The 18,898-nt window shown below is 42.6% G+C and overlaps 1 protein-coding gene across 1 annotated transcript in view; it reads left to right on the top strand.

Moving 5' to 3' along the window:
* The first annotated feature begins 840 nt into the window (after positions 1-840).
* SYT9 (synaptotagmin 9) overlaps positions 841-18,898 on the top strand; it is a 175,826-nt gene continuing 157,768 nt past the window's right edge. Inside the window, exon 1 of the mRNA XM_052652116.1 lies at positions 841-985. Coding sequence (XP_052508076.1) covers positions 841-985 — 145 coding nt within the window. The remainder of the gene's footprint in view (positions 986-18,898) is intronic.

Genomic DNA, 18,898 nt, shown 5'->3' with positions numbered 1-18,898 from the left:
GCTGCAGCTAAGTCCCAGCGTCCTTCTCAAGAGCCATTTATTTCCCCTTATTTCTGATTTGAGAGCCTTCACCTTTTTGGAATCACCAAAGTGGTCCGAAAAGGTCCTGCGCTTAAGAAATCTCTCCTTTGTTGGTGAATCTCGGCCCCAAACCCCGCATTTGGGCGTCTAGCATCCTTAGGCCCATGGTTTATGCCCAGACGGCGTTTTTCAAGTTCAAAGCCGGGACTCCATTCTCCAGATGGGGCAGGTGTGGTTCACACTTCACCTTTTCGCGCAAAGCATCCGGGAACGTGCTTTGGACTCCCGAGGCGAGGGGCCATGGGAGAGGGTGTGGGTTTGGCTCGGGACGGAGCGCGCACTCGCTTACAAGCTCCAAACCTGGGCGCGGTCGCTCTGAGCACGAGGTCCCGAGCCGAGTCCCGCGCTCCTCTAGAAACCCGCGAGCGCCCCCGCCCCTCGCAGGCGCCCAGGCCGGGGCAGCCCGGATCCTACCCCGCGGCCCGCACCCCTGACCCGCCCCGCCCCCCGGCGGCCGCGAGTGGCGGGCGGAGCGCTAGGAGAGAGGCGCGCTGGGCTGTGCGGCGCCGCCTCTCCTCGGTGCCGAGGGAGGGACGGAGGGGCCAGGCGGGAGAGAGAGAAAGCCCGACCGACCGGCTGGCCGAGAGCTGCATGCAACCGGTGGGAGGCCGGGCCGGCTGGGGCTGGGGCTCGGGCGGTTTCTCCGCGGATCCCTGGGGGCGAGCGCGGACGACCCGGAGGCGGCGGCTCTGAGCTGGCAGGCGGAGGGTTGTCTCCCGCGCCCGCCTGCCCTGCTCGGTCCGAGGATGCGGGGGGGCGATGCCCGGGGCCAGGGACGCGCTCTGTCACCAGGCGCTGCAGCTGCTGGCCGAGCTCTGTGCCCGCGGGGCCCTGGAGCACGACAGCTGCCAGGATTTCATCTACCACCTGCGGGACCGCACCAGACCCCGGCTCCGCGACCCAGGTGAGTGCAGCCGCCGCTGCCCGGCGCGACCCCAGGGCCCTGGGCTGGGAGTTGGGGCCGCGCCAGGGCCTGAAGCAGGAGAGCGAGGTGGACTGGAGGGAGGAGGGCGGGTGACCACCCAGCTAGGGGAGGGGACCGGGAACTAGCGCACCGTGGCCTGATGCTGGACCCGGGCGGGAACCCCGGCGGAGGCTGCTGCGTGGAGGCCGAGTCCGGGTGGGTTGTTGCGGGGTTGGAGGGACCACGCCCGTCACCTGCGCTCGGGTCACCGGGGCTCCTGGGGGCGGCTCCCGAGCTCGGAACCCCGCGCGCCACTTCCCCGGCTCTGCGCTCCGGGCGAGGAGAGGCCGCGGCGGCCTCGCGAGTCTAGGGAAGGGGGACGAGGCCAGAGGAAACTCCGGCAAGTTGGGAGCTGGGGACGGCCCCGGGCTGTGGCTGAATCCCACCGGGCGCCTCTCACCCTCCCCCTGGAGCGTCTCTTTCCTTTCCTCAGTCTGGGGTAAGAAGGGCGGGGCGGAAGCCGGCGCTGGGCCAGGGGCCGGGGGCTGGGAGCTCCAGGTCCCGGGCAGACGGGCCTGAACCCATTCCCTCCAGGTCTCTCCGCGTGGAGGCGGCCTGGGCCTGGGCGCCCGGCTCGCCCAGCTCCCGCTGCCGGGCACACGGAGGTCGAGGGGCTCACGGGTCATGCCTTGTGCACCTACAGTTATTCTTAATGAAAGTTTCGAAGCTCCTAACTTTGGAAAGTTCATTTATTTTGGCCTTTGATCAATTAAGGTTGGAAGAGGAAGTTTTAGTTGGAGCCGTTGGCTTTTCCCTAAGGGTCCTGGGTCTCTCGCATCTTCTCATCCACTGCCGGTTATTGGAAAACGTATTCCTTCCAACTATTTACTTGAGATTCTTCTCACCTTGAGGAGTCATTTTCTCAGTCTCTCGACCTAAGTACTAAAAAAAAAAAAAAGAAAAGAAAAAAAAAGTATAATGTAGTTAGGTTGTTAAAGATGGAATAAGAAAATGGTCCCTAATATTCCTGTGTATAAAATACTTGAAATGAGCTATTGGTGTGCAAATTATCTAGTATGAATTTTCCTCATTTTAAGCCAATCCATTACATAAAAATCCATTTACCCAAGGGTAAGTTAGAGAATTATTTGATTCATAAAGAGGTCTACCCTGAGCCTGACTTAAATAGCATTTCCTTGATAATATATCCAAGATAGGTCTGTGGGATGAAGAGAAGTTATCTATTAAAAGTTTATATCAGATTTTTTCTACTCAAAGTCTTTTTTAAAAAAAAACAAAACCAAGAAACAAAAAAATAGACTGTTTCCCTTTGCCTGTGCTTATATTAATTAAGTGTATGGGATGGTCACTAATGTGTTACTTCAAAGTGGAGAATTAAGTCAAGAAAGGCTGTTGAGTTCATATTATTTCCCCAGGGGTTTAATGCCCAGCTTTTGTGTGGCTCCTTGCTGGACGGAATGTGCTACCCAGACTGCAGACAGGAAATGACAGCACTTCATTCATGAACAGGGGGCCTGGGATGATGTCCTCATTGCGGGAAAACTTCTTTCCTTAGCAGGAGAAACAAGGAAATTATCTTACTTGCTTTATCCAAAGCGAGTGTTAGTGTTGAAACGAGTCACTTCTTTGCCTGTGCCTGGGCCAGGAGTCCCCAACATTAGCACGCATAAGCAGTCCTCTGTGGGTTTACCAGAGAAGATGGATGAGGCTTCTCGCTGAGTTGAATGTTTAACATGCCACATCTTTTTGTCTGATTTTTGTGCCTCTGCTCCTTTTAATCTATAAGCTAGATCCCATGTTCTTAGGTTTTTTCCTTAGCCCCTGCACTCAGAAGCCCTTACAAAAGTCACGTCTGAGTCCTTGGCTGAGAAATAGCCAGTGATATAGAGTATGCCATACTATTCTTTGAGTTCCTGAAAGCACTGCCCTGTTATCTTAAACTAGGGTACAGCAGTTTTGAGGTAGCCTGGTGACCCTCTGGATCTTTGGTTTATGGTCAGGAAGTAGCCTGTTCGTGAGGTAGGCTGGGGAGGTGGGCTGTGAGTGCAAGATCAGAGGAACTGAGACTGAAGCCCCTATCCAAGGTACACCCTCTCTTCCAGGGCCCTTCAGCTCAGGCCAGGATCTCTCTTCACTCCCCACCTTTCTCTCTTTACCCACATTAATTCTTACATCAAATGCATTTATCTCCATCCCTTTAAAGCTGTTTGGTTGTCCAAGTCAAGAGTTCCTTTCATTTCTGAGCCTTAACGCTGAGTGGCTGGAGTAGCTGCACTGCCCAAAGCTGTGAATGGTACCTATGCTGCTGTTTAGTGGGAACCAGAGCAACTACATACAGCAGCAGTGCTGGTACGTGGGTCCCTAGAGCAGGTCATCTAAGTGGGTAACTTCCTTTTCTGTAAAGGAGCCCACTTGAATGCCATGTTTCAGCTTTTTCTGCCCATTGTCTGTCCCTGGCTACCCAATGGTAATTAGGTTTTCTTAAGCTCAGCTGAGGAACTTTGGCTTTGAAAGGAGAAAAGACATATAATTCCCTGTGGATAGCAGAATGACACTGCATGTAGTATGTTTGTTCATTTTTCCAGAGATGGGATAAGCCTGGGTCACAGACCAGTGGGCCATCAGAAAGGTTATTCTTTGCCCAGGTGACTGCAGTGCTCTGATGTGGGAGTACAACCCTAGTCTTCCCTAACTTGGTGTTAAGAGAGAATTTAGTGAAAATGTGATTTAAAAAAAAAAAAAAGAGGCTAAGTCATAAATTGAAACTTGAGTGCCTCATCCAGTCCTTCATCTGTACCAACTATGGAAAGTAAAGTGTGGGTCTTTAAGCTGAGGGTGAGCATTTTTCCATGAAGAGCAATTAGAATCCTGTTAGGTGTCATTATGTTGTTTTCATATATTGGCAATGCTAGGCATTAACTTGTGAATTTCAGCGAATAGGCTTCACAGCAGAGAGAAGAGGCAGTGCAAAGGTCCTGAGATAGAAGTGTCCTTGATGTTATTTAAGGAATAGTTGAGTTCATGGGTAGCTGGCACAGAGCGAATAAGATAAAGAATGACAAGAGATATGATTAATGGTTAATGGAGGGGGAAGCTCATGTAGGATCTTCTAAACCATTATAACGGCCTTGGTTTTTACTCTGAATAAGAAGGGATTGAACAGAGAAGTGGCAACCCTTTGGCTGTTGAATATCAAGGGAAAAAGATAGGGAAATTTGCTAGCAGGCTATTCTAGTAATCCAGACAAAGGGGATACTGGGCACAGTTTGAAGATACAGTGCTCAGATTTGTTGATGGAATGGATGTGAGAAGTGAAATAAACACCACCCTTATGGCAGAAAGTGAAGAGGAGCTAAAGAGACTCTTGATGAAAAGTGAAAGAGGAGAGGGAAAAAGTTGGCTTAAAGCTCAACATTCGGAAAATGAAGATCATGGCATCCGGTCCCATCACTTCATGGGAAATAGATGGGGAAACAGTGGAAACAGTGTCAGACTTTATTTTGGGGGGCTCCAAAATCACTGCAGATGGTGACTGCAGCCGTGAAATTAGAAGACGCTGACTCCTTGGAAGAAAAGTTATGACCAACCTAGATAGTATATTCAAAAGCAGAGACATTATTTTGCGGACTAAGGTGCGTCTAGTCAAGGCTATGATTCTTCCTGTGGTCATGTATGGGTGTGAGAGCTGGACTGTGAAGAAGGCAGAGCGCCGAAGAATTGATGCTTTTGAACTGTGGTGTTGAAGAAGACTCTTGAGAGTCCCTTGTACTGCCAGGAGATCCAACCAGTCCATTCTGAAGGAGATCAGCCCTGGGATTTCTTTGGAAGGAATGATGCTAAAGCTGAAACTCCAGTACTTTGGCCACCTCATGTGAAGAGTTGACTCATTGGAAAAGACTCTGATGCTGGGAGGGATTGGGGGCACGAGGAGAAGGGGACCGCCGAGGATGAGATGGCTGGACGGCATCACGGACTCGATGGACGTGAGTCTAAGTGAACTCTGGGAGTTGGTGATGAACAGGGAGGCCTGGCATGCTGTGATTCATGGGGTCGCAAAGAGTCGGACACGACTGAGCAACTGAACTGAACTGAAGGATGACACCAAGGCTTTTTTCCCTAAGCAGCTCCATTTACTTGCAAGACTTTAGGAGGAGCAGAGTTGGAAGGAAAATAAGGAAGTTTTTATTTTATTAAAATGTTTTGTTTACTAAAGATTTTTTGTACCTATTATATATGCAATATCTTTTAGTTAGTTCCACAGTGACCTGAGGCATGAAAGTCTTCTTTGATGTTATCAACTGGTCAGTGCTCATACTTTGTAACCGGGGACTTCACTCTTATCTCCTCAAGAGGGCCAGTTGATTGTAGGAGAGCAGTTATTACTAAAAGGTCTTTTCTAGCATGGAATGAAAAGCTCTGTTTAACTTCCACTCATTGATCTTGATTATACTTATTTCAGTCAAAAAAGAATTCATCTCTTCTCCATTTGGCTGTTGGGGGTAGTGATTGTAACTTTTCTCATCCTGTTGTTTCCACATCTGGAAAAGAAAAGAGGATTGAATCAAGTCATTTCTAGGTTTTAACCATGTTTTATAATTTTCTTGGTAAGTCTGTTCTTCTGAAGGATGCCAACCACATCTGTGCCAAGCACTTTATGTAGGTCATTTCATTTAATCCTCATAACGTCTTCTAAGACCTTGCTGCTCAAAGTGTTCAGCTGTGTACCAGCAGCATCAACAGCATCTGGGAGCTTGTTAGAAATGCAGACTTTCAGGCTCCCCTCCAGACCTACTGATGTGAATCTGTGTCTTAACAGGATCCTCAGGTAATTCATAGGCACATTAAAGTTTGAGAATCGTTGCTAAAAGAGATTGTATACGTGAATAAATTGAAGCGCAGAGAGCTAAACTAGCCCAGAGCCATGGGTTCCTTTGTAAGAAACAGAGAGTCAAGTCTTAAGTCTGAGTAGCTTCTAGGTAAACACATCACATATTCGAAGTATCTGGGAGTTACTGTCAATGAAAATTTCCTAGGTTATTTTTTTCATTTAAATGTCTTTATTCTGTTTTTCTATAATGGATTTAATCTCGAACTGTAGGTTAAATTCTATGTAGTTATAAAGATTTTGCTCAGTATTTTTACTTTCACTTTTTAAAATTAAAGTGTAGTTGATTTACAATGTTAAGTTAGTTTTAGGTGTGTAGCAAAGTAATTCAGTTTCATACACACACACACACACACACATAGCTTCTTTTCCAATTTTTTTATATTTTAGTTATTATATTGATTATAGTTCCTTGGGCTATATAGTAGGTCCTTGTGTTTATTTATTTTTACATATAATAGTGTAGATCTGTTAATCCCAAACTCCTAATTTATTCCTCCCTCTTTAGTTACCATAAGTTCATTTTCTGTGTGAGTCTGTGAGTCAGTTTCTGTTTTGTAAATAAGTTCATTTGTATCTTTTTAGAATTTCTAAAAAAATTCCACATATAAGTGATATTTGTCTTATGTGTGATATCATATCTTACCATATGATATTTATCTTTCTGACTTACTTAGTGTAATATTCTCTAGGCCCATCCATGTTGCAGCAAATGGCATTATTTCATTCTTTTTCCTGGCTGAGTAGTATTTCATAGTGTGTGTGTCTGTGTGTGTGTGTGTGTATACACACCACATCTTCTTTATCCATTCATCTGTTGATGGACATCACTCAGTATCTTGGTCATGAATTCTTTTATTCATGATACTAGTTTTCCATTGATATTCCAGCTTTGTATTTCTAGGGTTTTTTTTTTTTTATTTTTCTGGTGAACTTGAGAATGTTTAGGGGCTTCCCTGTTGGCTCAGAGGGTTAAGAATCTGCCTGTATTTAGACCCAGGTTCAGTCCCTGGATTGGGAAGATCCCCTGGAAAAGGGAATGACTACCCACTCTAGTACTCTTGCCTGGAGAATTCCATGGACAGAGGAGCCTCGTGGGCTACAGTCCATGGGGTCACAGAGTCGGACACAACTGAGCAACTAACACCAGAGATTGTTCACCTGATCAGGGTGTGAAGTAGATCTTTATGGCACGTCACTGATGATCCCTCTTTCTAGGTGGATGTTAACCCTAGTTAGGAGATGCTTTTTTCTAGACTGGTTTTCTAGATTGATTTTCAACCTTAGTTGCATGTTAGAAACACTTAGGGAGCTCTAACAAACAAACAACAATAAAGAAACTATCAATGACTGAGCTCTACCGTGACCAATTAAATTGGAATCTCTGGTGGTGGGACCTAGTATTGGTATATTTTTATATATGTTTTTCAGTTGGTTCTAATGTGCACCAGGTAGAAGATAACTGTTGAGTGAGACCAAAAAGTGAAGAATGAACCCACCTAACCCTTCTCATGGAGAAGGAAGTGGCAACCCACTCAAGTACTCTTGCCTGGAAAATCCCATGGACAGAGGAGCCTGGTAGGCTGCAGTTCATGGGGTCACGAAGAGTCGGACACAACTGAGCGACTTCACTTTCACTTTTCACTTTCATGCATTAGAGAAGGAAATGGCAACCCACTCCAGTGTTCTTGCCTGGAGAATCCCAGGGACAGGGGAGCCTGGTGGGCTGCCATCTATGGGGTCACACAGAGTCAGACACGACTGAAGTGACTTAGCAGCAGCAGCAACCCTTCTCAGCTCAACTCATATTTCATTTTTGCAAAATTAGGAAAGATGGTATCAAGGCAGGCACTTTGACTGTTACCTTGTACAGTTACCACCCAAATCAACTAACTGATTCTTAAATTTCTTTTGACAATATTACCCCCAATTTTTATTTTGAGGACTCTTTAAAAATATCATGAGAATCCATTATATTCACTCAGTGTAGGGGAAAAAAAGAACAAATTGAGAAAATCATGTCCAAATTATTAAAAGGCCAGGAAGTGGAACTGTCATTAATTAATGTCACCTTACATTTATTTAGAGTGAAGTAACTTATTAAAAGATGTACATGTAAAATAATAATATAGTTCGTAAGGAAAAATTTCCAAAATAATCACTGAGATTAAACAGTAACCTTAATTCAGATTTTCAAAGAAAGTCAAGAGAAAAATCAGCCTTAAAACACTGAATTTTTATGAATAGACATTGGTGTGATTATGCACAATGGGATTAATTTTTAAAAATTAATGTTAATTGCAATCAGGAACTGGAGAGTCTTATAAGGAATGAGTGGCATATTGGATGCACAATCTGTGAAGATTTAATTTGCATTTACTTCAGTGACATTTTAGGGCTTCTTCATAAATATTTTATTTAAACAAGTGTGTTTTCATCTCCATGGGATTCCTCTACATGGATCAGTGAGTGCTTTAGTCATGAGGTAATTTTCAAGAGGGAAAAACAAAAGCAAATTCTGGTAAAAGCATCATAGGCAGCCTTGTGGCCAGCCACCTCTTTCAGAATAAACAATCAAAGCACAAACTTTTTATGTAGGCTAAACTTTCAAGGAAGACTTAAGCTGACACCTAAGGGAAATCACCCATCCCTGTTATGTATAGAACACGGGCCTTGCTTTCACTGTAAAAGCATACTGGCACTTTCGTGTTTGTGGATTTTCGTGTGCATGTGGATTTTCTCATACGGTTGGCTTAAAAATATATATATCAGAATCCCTTCCTAAGTGACTTACTCGAGGAAACTAACAAGTTCCAGGGAAAGGGAGGAGCTTAATGAGAGGCACCAGTGGGAGAGCAGTCTAACTTTCCAAGAGACAACTCTGGAGTCTGTATTTCTGCTTTCTAAATGAAATCACATTTGAGCCATAAATGTTTACCACTTCAAGTGTTTCATTGAGCTAGCTCAAAGTATGGCTTTAAACCCAGGCAAACTCCAACAAGTAGGTTCTGCAGGTCTTGAAATATTCCTCGTGCATGTATTTTTATCACACAGCAACATTTATACGTAACAACACTGATAGAACTGCATTCAAAAGAAAAAAATCTCACCCAGGAAATAAAGATGACAAAGTGGAATAAGCAAGAGCTTTGGAATCAGAATCTGGTCCTGCCCTTACTAGTTTTATGACCTTGAGCAAAATATTTAATTCTTCACATTGTTCGGGACTCCCCTGGTGGTTCAGTTGGTAAGAAATCTGCCTGCAATGCAGGAGATCCAGATTCGATCCATGTATAAAATGGGAGTGGAGGGCTGTTACAGCACAGCACCCAGAGAAAGTGCTCAAGTGGATGCTCAGTAAATGGATTTGGTGGTGGTAGTATCACCTGTCTATGCTTCCCCTCAGCTGCTGGATCATCAAAAAAGCAAGAGAGTTCCAGAAAAAGTCTACTTTTGCTTTATTGACTACGCCAAAGCCTTTGATTGTGTGGATCACAATAAACTGTGGGAAATTCTTAAAGAGATGGGAATACCAGACCACCTGACCTGCCTCCTGTGACCTACACCTGACCATACCTCCTGTATGCAAATCAAGAAGCAACAGTTAGAACTGGACACGGAACAATAGACTGGTTCCATATCAGGAAAGGAGTATGTCAAGGCTGTATATTGTCACCCTCCTTATTTACCTTCTATACAGAGTACATCATGCCAAATGCCAGGGTGGAAGAAGCACAAGCTGGAATCAAGATGGCCGGGAGAAATATCAATAACCTCAGATATGCAGATGACACCACTCTTATGGCAGAAAGCAAAGAAGAACTAAAGAGCCTCTTGATGAAAGTGAAAGAGGAGAGTGAAAAAGTTGGCTTAAAGCTCAACATTCAGAAAACTAAGATCATGGCATCCAGTCCCATCCCTTCATGGCAAATAGATGGGAAAACAATGGAAACAGGAAGAGACTTTATTTTGGAGGGCTCCAGAATCACTGCAAATAGTGACTGCTGCCATGAAATTAAAAGACGTTTGCTCCTTGGAAGAAAAGCTCTGACCAACCTAGATAGCATAATAAGAAGCAGAGATATTACTTTACCAACAAAGGCCCCTCTAGTCAAAGCTATGGTTTTTCCAGTAGTCATGTATGGATGTGAGAATTGGACTCTAAAGAAAGCTGAGTGCCGAAGAATTGATGCTTTTGAACTGTGGCATTGGAGAAGACTCTTGAGAGTCCCTTGGACTGCAAGGAGATCCAACCAGTCCCTCCTAAAGGAAATCAGTCCTGAATATTCTTTGGAAGGACTGATGCTGAAGCTGAAGCTCCAAAACTTTGGCCATCTGATGGAAAGAACTGATCACTGGAAAAGACTTTGATGCTGGGAAAGATTGAAGGCAGGAGGAAAAGGAGATGACAGAGAATGAGATGGTTGGATGGCATCATTGACTCGGTGGACAAGAGTTTGAGTAGGCTTTGGGAGTTGGTGATGGACAGGGAAACCTGGTGTGCTGCGGTCCATGGGGGTCACAGAGAGTCGGGCACGACTGAACGACTGAACTGAATGTTGTGGGTTTGATTCCAGATCAGTACAGTAAAATGAATTTTTTGGTTTCTCAGTACCTGTAAAAGTTATGTTTACACCATTCTGTGATTTCTTCAGTGTACAATAGCACTATGTCTTTAAAAAGTACATAATTTAAAAATACTTCATTGCTAAAAGATGCTAACCATCTTCTGAGCCTCCAATGAGTCATATTTTTTGCAGTAGTAACCTCAAAGATCACCAAAACAAATATAATAATAATGAAAAAGTATGAAATATTGGGAGAATTATCAAAATATGACAGACAGACATAAAGTGAGCAAGTGTTGTTGGAAAAATGGGCTGATAGGCTTGCTTGATGTGAGGTTGACACAAACCTTCAATTTATTTTTTTAAAAATGCAGTGTCTGTGAAGTGCAATAAAGAGAAGCACAACAAAATGAGGTAAGCCTATAATCATTCATAGACAAAATTTACTATTTTACTTTTTTGTAAACTTAGGATTTTATCACCACTTACTAGCTGTATGACCCTGTAAAGTTATTCAGTCCCTGTGTCTTAGTCTTCTCGTGAATAAAGTGGCGTGCTATTACCCAAGCAAAATACAAGATGCCAAGGTATTCAAATTATTCAAATTCAAATGTGAATTTCATATAAATAGCAAGTATCCATTGTTTATCTGAGATTCAAATCAAATTTGGCATCTTACATTTTTATTTGCTAAATATAGCAACCCTACGTTAGTATCTATCTCTTAATACATGTGAAATACTTATCATAGTACCAGGCACATAGTAAGTGCTCAGTAAATATTAGCCATTGCTACTACTATTTTTATAATTTTTCAATGATGAACAATCATTATGTAATTATTGTGATGAATATATATATATATTCCAAAAGGTAGATAACTGTTTTTACTTAACCTTTCTTTGGGGTTATTTCTAGCATCTGATTTTTCCTTTCTATAAATAATATTTTGTATCTATAGTATCCCACTCTCTTTTAAGAAAATTTCTTAATAATTAATCATCACCAATGGATTCCAGTTGCTTTCCAGCATATCTGGGCCAGTTAGCACTGCTACATGTCAACAGTCAGTATACTACCATTAGGAGGTATAATGTGACAAAAGGTGGCTAATTCAACACGTTTTGAGTGCCTACCTGGTTGTTGTTTCAACTTGAATTTTTTTGTTGGTAGTATTGAATGTTTTTAATATTTTAAACCAGTTTATGTTTTCTGTTATGAGAATTTTGTGTGCTTATTCTCTACCAGGCATAAATATATATTTTGAGACTCTTAATGTATTTCTTACCAACTTGCATTAGTTGGATGATAAATATTCTGTCAAATTAGCTTATAGAAGGAGCAGTGTATAGTCAGTGTACTCAGGTTGTCTGTCTATACTCAATCCATTCCACTAGACTGCCTTTTAAAATGTTAGGAGTCCATCAAGAAATAGAAATTCTTTGTAACATTCTTTCCATGCAAAGTGCCTTTATTTATGTGAGGTATGAAAAAAATTGTTATGTAACTTGAATCTCTTTTTCCTTCCTCCTGTTCAGTCTTCCCCTAGGACTGTAGCCACATGATCTGATCATTCTTCTAATTATAATTAAGTTAAATTAAAAAAAAACATCCATTGAGTGCCTCTTAAGTGCCAGGTGGGCTTTCCTGGTGGCTCAGATGGCAAGGAATCTGCCTGCGATGCAGAAGAGCTAGGTTCTGTCAGGAAATGACAACCCCTCCAGTATTCTTGCCTGGAGAATCCCATGGACAGAGGAGCCTGACAGGTTACAATCCATAGGGTTGCAAAGTGTTGGACACGAGTGAGCAACTAACATGAAGTGCCAGGTACTAGGTTGGGCATCACTGATTCGAAAATACATTAGGCATAATTACTGCCCCTATGGAACTGAGATAAAGCAATAATTGCAATTAATAAAGATTACAAGGGAGACATGTACTGGATACAGTGTGGGAAAAGAGAGAAGTAATTATTCAGTGGGTCTATAGAGAACTCCTGGAGAAGTTGATTGTTGGGTGGAGCACTTTGCCTGGAATGTGTACGGGAGAAAGACATTTGAGAAATTCACAAACGTTATAGGATGAGAGAGAACGGGTCTTTGGTAATAGTAAGTGAAGCATGTGTTGAGAATGTTGAGAGTTGAGCCTGCTCTAGTAAACACTAGTTGTCAGATCATGGAAGTCCTTGTTTGCCATTGTCAAAGTCCCACAGAGGACTTGGGCTGGAATACTCTGATGCAGGTATCTTGAAGGAAGTACAATTTAGAGTGATGAGCCCAAAGGATACATTCTCAGCAAAGTAGTTCGGAGATTTGAGGATGGGGCAAGTTCTGTGGGTGCACTTCTCAAATCTTCCTGGTTCTCATGGGAAAAAAACTGACATTGCTGGTGATGTTCTTCCTTACTGAGTTAAGGTCCTAACAGATTAGAATCACTGCATGGGTGATTACCTATTCAGATCCCCAAGTGTGTCACCCTGAAACTCAAGTGTAATTACCTCATCTAGTTGTAAAAACTGCCTTTAGCAAGTGTAGTCATCTGGTTCAAACATCTGGATTTCAGATAAAATTTCAGACTGTGCCAACAGTAACATCTTGCTTCCTTGCCTGTTTATTTAATAATGAAAAAGCAGTGTGTTCAGTTGCATTGCAGTCATTCAGTTTGAGGATATGCACAGTCTGTTTTCTCTGATGCTATAGGGCTGTGAAGGGAGCAAGCATGGCAAGCCTAGTTGCCTACCAAGCCATGCTATGGAGATGGTGGTTTATTCTATATACAGGGGCTGCCAAGAGGCCAGTACAGTTCTTTAAATGAAATGAATGCCCTTAGGCAGGTCCTACACTTTTCCACTTTTCGTATCCGCCCCGCCTCCCCTGTGCCACACACTTTATTTATCACGTTTAGGGGATATGCCTGGCTACTGAAGACATTTCAGTTTGCATTAGCTGTAGCACTGCAGACCAAATGAAGAGTTTTAAGCTGAAAACTGAGGTGAGCAGATTTGTCCCCTGATGAGATGACTCTGGAGGCAGGATGAAGGTTGATTGCAGAGATTATGATTAGAAATGCCATTCACTTACTCATCAAACGTTTATTGAACCTCTCCCAAGTACAAAGCTCTATTCGAGGTATTGTACACACCTAGGTACCTTGATACAGTATTGTACATACACTAGGGAATCAAACAGAATATAAAAAGCTTGCCTTATGAAATTTACAGGTTGACTAGAGGAAAATACTATGTAAATAAGCTAATTACAGAGCATGTTAGCTACTGATAGTGCTAAGGAGAAAAATAAAGCATGGAAAGAGAATAGGTGTGGGAACTAAAATAGCATCACTGAGAAACTGATGTATGAGTAAAATCCAGAGATGTGGGAGCAAGATGTGCACATATCAGGAGGAGGAGCATTCCAGGCACCAGAATAGCAGGTGGAAAGGTCCTGAGGCAGGTGCATGCTTGGTATGTTTAGGTATTAGCCAGGGGCAGTGGGACTGTGGTGGAGTTGGCCAGGAAGAGGAAAGTTATTAAGTTAGGAAAGTATTATGTGCAAATATAATTGCAGTTTTGGACCATGAATTTTAAATCATTCTAACTAGGCTTGAACACATCTTTATTAATCAAAGTAGAAACCATTACAGTCAGCACATTTTTGCCAATAATATGTAAGTCTGACTATTCCTGTAGAGTAAAAAATCCATGCTTTGAGATTCAACAAACTCTTGGAAAGCATTTTCTGCCTCCTGCTGGTTGTAGGAGTGTTTTCCTGCAAAAAGTTGTTGAGTTACTTAAAGAAGTGGTAGTCTGTTGGCAAGAGGTCAGGTGAACATAGTGGATGAGGCAAAACTTCATAGACTAATTCATTCAACACTTGAAGCATTGGTTGTGTGACATGCTGTTGGGTGTTGTCATGGAGAAGAATTGAGCCCTTTCTGTTGACCTGTGCTGGCTTCAGGCATTGCAGTTGTCAGTGCATCTCATTGATTTGCTGAGCATACATCTCAGATGTAATGATTTTCCTGCGATTCAGAAAGCAAAAAAGTGGATCAGATGGGCAACAGGCCACCAAACAGTGACCATGACCTTTTTTTGGGTGCAAGTTTGGCTTTGGGAAGTGCTTTGGAGCATTTTCTCAGTCCAGCCACTGAGCTGGTCAGTGCTGGTTGTCATATAAAATCCACTTTTCATTGCACGTCACAGTCTGATTGAGAAATGGTTTGTTGTTGTTGTATAGAATAAGAGAAGACGATACTCAAAAAGGATGTTTTTTTTTTATCTTTGTACAGCTCATGAGGCATCCACTTATCAAGCTTTTTCACCTTTCCAATTTGCTTCCAATGCTGAATGACCATAGAATGGTTGACGTTGAGTTCTTGAGCAACTTCTCATGTAGTTGTAAGAGAGTCAACTTTGATGGTCCTCTCAGTTGGTCATTGTCAACTTCTGATGGCCAGCCAGTGTTCCTCATCTTCAAGGGTCTCATCTCCTTTGCAAAACTTCTTGAACCCCCACTGCATTATATATTCATTAGCAGTTCCTAGGCCAAATTTGTTGTTGACGTTGCAAGTTATTTCTGCTGCTTTACAACCCATTTTAAACTCAAATAAGAAAATTGTGCAGATTTGCTTCTTGTCTCCCATCATTTCCCTAGTCTAAAATAAACATAAAATACACAGAAAGTAATAAATTACTAGTAAAAAAAAAAGTAAAGTGAGAAATGCACGTTTAAAATGTGTAATATAACCACATTTATTTAAAAATTGTATTCCAATATCAAATGGCAGATTTCAACAGTACAAAAACTTCAGTTACTTTTGCATCAGCCTAATAGTAGCTGAGATCAGAGAAGTGATGTCATGTTGATTGAGGCCCTAGAAACCACTGCCATTTTTACTCAGAGAAAGATGGGAAGCCATCAGAAAGTTTGAAGCAGAGGGGTGATAATAACTGAGTTAGAAATGGGAAGGATCACTCTGACCAGCATATAGAAAATAGGCTGTTAGAAGGGTGGAATCAGGGAGAGCAGTGATGTGGATGGTGTGAGAGATGATGGTAGCTTAGACCAGAGTGTTAGCACTGGAGATGGTAAGAAGTGGTCAGATTCTAGGTAGCTAGCAGGCAGAGAAATAAGTTTGAAGGGAAAATTGGGAGCTCAGTTTTGGATGTGTTAGGTTGGAAATGCTTATTAGAGTGTCAAGTAGGGAACAGACTAGGAAGCTGGACTTAAAAGTGTGTGAGAAAGATGACTGTCCTGGAGACACAGATGTGAGCGTTGTAGACTTGGCTGTGATATTTAAAAGGAATCATCTGGGAAGGTGGTGTTGCCTAGAGGTGAGAAGAGGACTGAGTTCTGGAACTCTCCAATATTAAAAGGATGGAGAGAAAATGAGGAACCAGCAAAAGAAGTCTAATAGAGACCAGAAGATCCAACCAAGAATATTGACCTGAAAGCCAAGATGAAGAAGAAATTGTGTGAAAGAGGAAAAAGTAAACATCTGTGCCATATGCTACCATTAGGTCGAGTAGAATGAGCGCTGATCATTACCACAGCAGTTAAGTGACGTAGGAGTCATTGGACATGACGTTGATTAGCCATTATCATTGAGAGGTGAGAACAAGCCAGACTGGAGTGGCCTTAAGAGAAATTGATGGGAGAGGAATTGGGGGCAATAAAAACAAAACAAACTACTCTTTCAGGTGTTTCTGTAGACAAGAGTAGAAAGAAATGAGTTTGTAGTCACTGGTGAGGAAAGTGAGATCAAGGGTTTTTTTTGTTTGTTTTTTCTTTTTAATTTTTTAATCGAAGGATAGTTGCTTTACAGAATTTTGTGGTTTTCTGTCATACATCAACAAGCATCAGCCGTAGGTACACCCATGTAACCTCCCTCCCATCCCCATGCCCCTCCCATCCTTCAGCCTCTCATAGAGCCCCTGTTTGGGTTCCCTGAGTCATATAGCAAATTCCCATACCATATGTAAAATAGATAGCCAAAGGGTTTTTGTCTTTATTTAAAGTTATAAGAGATAACAGCACTTAGGTGATGGGAATGATCTGGTAGAGAACAAAAATTCATGGTATAGGATGAGGGGAGACTTGCTAGAGGGATATCCTTGAGTGGGCGTTGGGATATGCTCCTTGAGGTCAAGGAGCAAGTCTCTCTCTATATATATAGACACACACACACCATCAGCATAAAGATGACAGTTAAAGCTGAGAGATTAGATGCATCTACCAAGGAGTAACTGAAGATGAAAGAAGTCAACTAGCTAGAGGTGAGGGAGGGAGAAGGAACCAACAAAAGAGATTGAAAAGGAATAGCAAGTAGGGTGGGAGGAAAATCAGGAGTGTGGTGGCCTAGGAGTGCAGAAAGTATTCCTAGGAGGATGGCATGAAACGTTATGTGAAATGCAGCTGGTGGGTCAGCTATGTTGAAGACCAAGGAATGCTCATTGCATTCAGCAATGTGGTAGTTCACTGGTGACCTTGAACTGAGTGGTTTTGAAGTGGGGATAGGTGAATAGAGTGGGTGAAAGTCTGATTATAGTCTCTTTAAGAGATTATGAAAGGAGAGAAGTTGAAGAAAGAGAACATACCCTGCTTTTTTGTTTCATTGTGAAGGAAAAGGGAGGACAAAGTGATTCAAAAGATGGTTTGTAAAGAAAGAAGAAAATAATTGTTGGTATGCTAGAGAGATGTTAAAAATGATGCAGAGGGTTGAACTGCCTGAGTGATGTGTTTGAGTTGGTGGGTTTTTCAACCAGTTCATTTGTTGTCAAGGAAACAGGGCAGAGTATGTGGCTCCAGGTGAGTAGGTGTGGTTTGGGATCTTATAGAATTGTCTTCTGATTGCTCTTCCATTATCAGTGAAAAAAGAGGCTTCAGGGTCACCATCTGAGAGTGAGAGTGGGGTAGAAGATGCTGAAAGTTTGAAAGAGGAAAGGTAGAAATAATAGTCCAGGAGGTAGGAAATTGAATGGATTAGGGAAGTAGAGTATGCCTGCCAGACAACATTAAGGGCCCACTTGAAGGTGGTGCTTGTGAATTTAAAATGATATCCACCAGCATGGGTATAAGCTTTTCTCTCACCACGTGCAGCTGTGTTTGTACAGGCATGAAGTAACGGGAGCAGCCTTGTGCTTATATATGACAATGAAAGTATGGCAAAAGAATTGATAGTATATAGATAACCTACTGAATGGGAAAAGATATTTGCAAATGATATGACCAGTAAGGGGTTAATACCCAATATATTGGATTGGCCAAAAAGTTCATTTGGGTTCTTCCAGAAGATGTAACAGAAAACCCCAAATGAAATTTTTAAGCCAGCTCAGTATATAAACAGCTTATATAACTCAGCATCAAAAAAACCTGATTAAAAAATGGACAGAAGACCTCAGACATTTTTCCAAAGAGAATATGCATGCACATGGCTACCACGAACATGAAAAGTTGCTCAACATCACTAGTCATCAGTTCAGTTCAGTTCAGTCGCTCAGTTGTGTCCGACTCTTTGCGACCCCATGAATCGCAGCACGCCAGGCCTCCCTGTCCATCACCAACTCCCAGAGTTCACTCAGACTCACGTCCATCGAGTCAGTGATGCCATCCAGCCATTTCATCCTCTGTTGTCCCCTTCTCGTCCTGCCCCCAATCCCTCCCAGCATCAGAGTCTTTTCCAATGAGTCAACTCTTCTCATGAGGTGGCCAAAGTACTGGAGTTTCAGCTTTAGCATCATTCCTTCCAAAGAAATCCCAGGGTTGATCTCCTTCAGAATGGACTGGTTGGATCTCCCCACAGTCCAAGAGACTCTCAAGAGTCTTCTTCAACACCACAGTTCAAAAGCATCAATTCTTCAGCGCTCAGCCTTCTTCACAGTCCAACTCTCACACCCATACATGACCACAGGAAAAACCATAGCCTTGACTAGATGGACCTTAGTCCGCAAAGTAATGTCTCTGCTTTTGAATATACTGTCTAGGTTGGTCATAACTTTCCTTCCAAGGAGTAAGTGTCTTTTAATTTGATGTCTGCAATCAGGGAAGTGCAAATCAGAACCACAATGAGGTATCACCTCATACCTGTCAGAATGGATAGCATCAAAAAGGACATACATGACAAATGTTGATGAGGATGTGGGAAAAAGGAAACCCTCACAAACTGTTGGTGTTGGTGGGAATGTATACTGGTGCAGCCACTGTGGAAAACAGAATGGAGGTTTCTCAAAAAACTAAATAGAAGAACTAACATTTGACTCAACAATTCCACTCTTGGGTATATATCCAGAAAAGAAAACACTAGTGGGAAAAGATTCCTGTACCCCAGTGTTTATACCAGCTTTATTTATAATAGCTGCTTTTAGGTATGGAAGCAACCTAAGTGGCCATCAACAGATACATGAATAAAGAATGTGCATATATATACAAGGGAATACTACTC

This window comes from Budorcas taxicolor, chromosome 15 (genome assembly GCF_023091745.1).
Source record: "Budorcas taxicolor isolate Tak-1 chromosome 15, Takin1.1, whole genome shotgun sequence".
NCBI classification, from domain to species: domain Eukaryota; kingdom Metazoa; phylum Chordata; class Mammalia; order Artiodactyla; family Bovidae; genus Budorcas; species Budorcas taxicolor.
This window is presented reverse-complemented; position numbering and strand designations above follow the sequence as displayed.